Below are 5,177 nucleotides of genomic sequence, written 5' to 3' on the forward strand. Positions count from 1 at the left end.
TGTAGCCTTACTAACACATAAGTATCACAAAATTATGATACTAGGAAAAATTGAAGCAATTGGAGTAATAAATCAAGTCATTGCGTAAGTTGAAAGATGATGTTTTACTACCGTAATTCTTTATAAATAGTATTTTGGCATTTGACCCAGTATTTATGATAAAATCTGTATCATTTCATTCTTATATATTGCATCATGTTGAAATGTCAAATTGTGTTGATCATATTGTACTGCATGATTGATATTGCAAAAATATTATTGATTCTTATAATTATTGAACTACTATAAATGAATAGATGAATAATTATTAATTGGAGACCTGAACAATGGTCATTGTATCGGAAATTGAGTCCACTCAACAACGCAGATTCGGCCCGAAAATTTAGTTCAATGAACAACGAGTTATTAACTCAGGTATATAGTTCTTCTGAACAACGTGACTTCGGTCCGGAAATGTTAGTTCACCTTGACTTATAAATGATCTATTGTATGGATCCTATTTGAGTACGTGGAGAAAATGGTACATCTAATATTGGCGAGAACCACTTTTTAAACCCACGATATTCACTATAAATTCGAGGTTTGCAACCGGACTAGTATCACCTGCTAGAACTAAACTCTAAATTTTCAGTGAGTATCAATCAAGTTAAGAACACAAATGAGCTCATCACAAAAATTTGAAGCACTATAAATATTTTTAAATATGTATCTTCATTATTCATAGATGAAATAAATCTGCCATTGGGTCAAACAAATCATTCCAACAAGACTAGATGAAATTTATAATCCAGTCGAGTCAAATGACATGTGTTAGGATCGGTTTTAGGACTTCCTTAGAGTGTTTCAAGGTTGAGTTAACAACGACTAAAATATTATCGATCAAAATTGATCATTCGATTAACTTTTAGTTAAATTGTGGAAATAACTCGAATTTTTTCAACGAATATTTTGGTCAAACTAATTTAAAAAACATGAATAGAAAATGAATGTGTATGTTGGAACTTATTATAAAAAGGAGATAAATGAACATTCGAGGTTGTTTTTGGAAGTTCAATGACCAAATCTATATGTGTCTCTCTTTCATTTGTTTTCAGAATGTTTTATTAAAAGACTTTGATTTATACAAGTTGTTCTACAATTCCACTCCAAGTGAAGTAATAGTATCGGTCAAAACTCCTACCATACTCGATCAATCAGGATGACAAGCCCTAACTAATCTCTATGTATCTTCTAAATGAGAAGTCTGGTGATCAACTCTAACTTCCCAACTGTTCTTGTGCATCTTATGAGTTGAACTGGTGTAGAAGGTTGAGTCTGGGTGCAACAAGAGGGGGAGCATATCGATAATTGATGATTTGATGTAGACATTGAAGTCGTACTATGATGATCGAAGGTGCTCATTGGTCGAGCAGAGATGGTGGAGAGATGTGAACATATTGATGGATGCTATTATGGTTGGGAGACAAGACATTAATGGTGATTTGAGAACGTTGATGTATTTTTAATAATGTAGGTAGAACTTTTCTCGTTTTCTCAACACTTACAATTTTTCGAGATTTCTCTAATTATATCAACATCTTCTAACAGTTTAACGAATATATCAATTTTATAAAGTTTATCAATTTTGACTTGTTTGAACTTGATGGTTTGGAACTTGTAAAACATATTCTTGGTGATGGGTAGTAGCTCAATATAATTATTTAATCCAACTCGATTAATTATTTGTTGGATTAATAAGAATAAGCCCAATTTAATAAGCCTAACTTCATTAGTTATTTGTTTAGTTTTAACATTATTGAGGCCCGGAATTTGGGTTGTGCTTGCGAAAGCCCAAGCTCATTAAGCATTCCTAAAAATCTATACATAGAGGAACTCCCATACAATTCGGGGTATGCTCTCATTTTTATAAAAGTTCTTTAGTTCTCTGAGTTTTTTTGAACTGTTTACTGACTTGAGCGTCGGAGTGTCTATGTCAGGAACTCTCCCGACGCCGACCTAACGAGTGTTCCTGACGCAGGATGACGCCTCGCCAATTAACTGTATATTGTCTACGTGGATCCGTTTACCAGTCAGGTGAGATCATTTATGGCCAAGTGGAACAGTTACTAACCAGTTGGATCTCGCGTGTGCAGCTTGGCGCCGTCCGTGGGAACCTAGTCACTTCGTCACTCGAGGATGCACACTTGTTCGCACACTCGTTCGCACACCTCTCACAACGTTAGGGGTGAGGGACACCCGCCTATTATTCCTTTGCAATCAGAGATGCTCATCACCCAAGAAACGCTGAAAGCCTTGATGGAGGAGACAACCACTCGCGCAGCAGCTGAAGCAGTGGCCCAGATACTCGGGCATCATCCACGTACTGATACTAGTGAAACAACTCCCAAAGATCGTTCGACTTCCCATGACCCCAGCAAGACGACAAGGCGCAATGGTGAAACGTGCAAGGAAGATGAATCAGATGGCTGTACACATCGTCCTCCTCCACGGAGAGAAAGTATCTCGCTCCACACTTACTCATGAGGATCTCACACTTTGAATGAACAGTACAGTCGATTGGACGTTTTACCTGCTCAGCGCAGCCCTTTTACCACTGACATCTTAGCTGAGTCGGTAACAATGGGAGTGAAAATACCCAACTTGCCAGAGTACGAGGGAATGGGCGACCCACAAGATCATCTTGATAAATTCTACGTGAAGGCATATTTATACGATATTAGTGAGGCTGCTTACTGCAAAATATTCCGAACTATGCTATCTGGTCGTGCGCTTAGTTGGTTCAACAAGCTGTCTTCAGGAACCATAGGTAGCTTGGATCAACTTAACTCAGCGTTTTCTCCATCAGTTCTCTGTCAACAAGAAATACCCAAAAACAGCGGCTTATTTATTTACTATAATTCAGAAGGAAGGGGAATGCCTGAGAGAATATGTACAACGGTTAACGCAAGTTGTTCATGAAGTTCCCATGTTAACCATGACATGTTAGTCGGAATAATGCAGCAGAACCTCTGCCATCAAAAATTCAAAGAATCTATAGCTGGAAAGCCCCCAAACACTCTGGAGGAATTGTTAGAAAGAGCTGAAAAACATATACGCATTGAAGAGGCAATCGAACCACGGTACTTAGGGAAAGGAAGAAGGGAAGAAGAGAGACCAGAAGGGACAAAGAGGGAGGAAAAACGAATGGCCAAAAGTCCGAGACTTCAATACACTCCCTTAAAGGCACGCTTTTCAGACATACTGGTAGTAGCAGAGTAGCAAGGTTTACTTGCAACCCCCGCGCCCGATGAAAGAAAATCCTAAGCGTCAGAGATCTGACAAATACTGTCGATTCTACAAAGATAAAGGTCATTCCATTGAGGATTGTTTCAGCCTTCGGGCCGAGATAGAAAAATTGATCAAACAAGGAAATTTAAGTGCACTATGTGGATAGATTCCACAGTCGGCAGAGAGGCAACAAACTTCCTGATGACAACCGCCCAAGCGAGCAGCAGCAGAGAACGGGTTGAGAGGGGCAAAAAACCCGAGTAGAGAGAGGAGAACATGCCCACTGGAGGCATACTATTTGTTATAACCGAGGGGACAATCTGTGGTGATTCAAACAATGCAAGGAAAAATCTTGCGCGTGCAGCCAGACGTGATCAAAATTCCTCGTGTTTAACCGTAACTCAGTCGATTAACGAGATATCGACGAAAGACGAAGAAGTGTTTTTTGGAGAAGAGGACTTGAAAACCTCTCGGGGGGAACACAATAATGCCTTAATCATTTCCGCCACAATTTCTAACTTTTGGGTAAAGAAAATATTGGTGGACTCAGGAAGCTCTGCAGATATCATTTTTCACGGGGCATTCCAAAAGTTGGGTATGAATAATGCGCAATTAACGCGAGTGAATGCTCCACTCGTCGGTTTTTCCGGAGTAGTTGAAGCAGTAGGTGAAATCGCTCTACCCATATACTTGGGATCTTACCCACGGCGAAGCACAAAAATGGTGAAGTTCTTAGTGGTGAAAGCCCCCTTGGCTTACAACGTGATCCTTGGCCATCCAAGCCTCAATCTGTTTCACGCCATTGCATCCACATACCACATGAAGGTGAAATTCCCGACTCTAGAAGGGGCAGGAGAGGCGGTCAGAGATAGCAGACTCGCAAGAGAATGTCATGCGCCATTTTGCTAAACGCAGTGGAGACTCGAAGAAGATAGGGACCCGACATAGATTCCTTGAAAGGAAAGAAACGAAAACTTGAACAAGTTTCAAATGAAAAGGGAATACATCTCGTGGATGGAGAATCAAATGATAGAGAAAGGATGACCGCAACAGAAGCTCTCAAACATGTTGAAGTAGTGCCCGGTGATCCAAGAAAAACCTTCAGGATTGGGTCAGATCTGCCGACAGAAGTGGAGAACACTTTGACAACTTTTCTGCAGTGCAACATCGATACATTTGCCTGGGATGACGATCCATTACCAGGGATACCTCTGGAATACGCACTTCATCATCTTAATGTGGATCCACAAATGAAACCGATTAAGCAGAAAAGGAGATATTTTTGCCCAGATAAAATAAACATATAGTTGATGAGGTGGGAAAGCTCGTAAAAGCCAAATACATCAGGCTTGTTTCGTACCCGGAATGGTTAGAAAATGTTGTGTTGGTTCCAAAGATCGGAGGGAAATGGCGTCTTTGAATAGATTTCACTGATTTAAACAAAGCATGCCCTGAAGATCTTTTCCCATTGCCTCAGATCGATTTGTTGGTCGACTCGACCGCGGGTTGCGAATTGCTCAGTTTCCTGGATGCCCACCAAGGTTACAATTAGATAGGATTAGCCCCAGAGGATCAAGAAAAGGCTAGTTTCATCACTGATCGATGGATCTATTGTTATGAGGTAAAGTCATTCAGACTCAAGAACGCAGGGAGCAATATATCAACGATTGGTGAACAAGATGTTTGAGAACTTGATTGGGAAGAACATGGAGGTGTACATAGACGACATTCTTGTAAAAAGTGTCCAAGCGATCAAGCATGTGGAGGACCTGGAAGAATGCTTTGAAATATTAAGAAAGTATCGCATGAAGCTAAATCCAGAAAAATGTTCTTTTGGTGCACGAGGTGGCAAGTTCCTTGGATTCATGGTTTCGCAAAGAGGAATAGAGGTAAACCTTGAAAAGATAAAG

At 40.1% G+C, this 5,177-nt stretch overlaps 1 protein-coding gene across 1 annotated transcript; it reads left to right on the forward strand.

Annotated features, from left to right (window-relative positions):
• Nucleotides 1–3,543: 3,543 nt before the first annotated feature.
• On the forward strand, nucleotides 3,544–4,574 carry LOC142530620 (uncharacterized). Its single transcript, XM_075636443.1, has 2 exons — nucleotides 3,544–4,092; nucleotides 4,266–4,574. The coding sequence occupies exons 1-2, from the start codon at nucleotides 3,544–3,546 to the stop codon at nucleotides 4,572–4,574; spliced, it is 858 nt and encodes a 285-aa protein (XP_075492558.1).
• The last annotated feature ends 603 nt before the right edge of the window (nucleotides 4,575–5,177 follow it).

Source organism: Primulina tabacum, chromosome 17 (genome assembly GCF_025594145.1).
Source record: "Primulina tabacum isolate GXHZ01 chromosome 17, ASM2559414v2, whole genome shotgun sequence".
Lineage (NCBI taxonomy): Eukaryota > Viridiplantae > Streptophyta > Magnoliopsida > Lamiales > Gesneriaceae > Primulina > Primulina tabacum.

Coding starts and splice junctions, on each gene's coding strand:
- LOC142530620 (XM_075636443.1), top strand. CDS start 3,544: ATGCCCACTGGAGGCATACTATTTGTTATAACCGAGGGGACAATCTGT. Junction 4,093..4,265: donor CATCCACATACCACATGAAG/GTGAAATTCCCG, acceptor TCAAATGAAAAG/GGAATACATCTCGTGGATGG.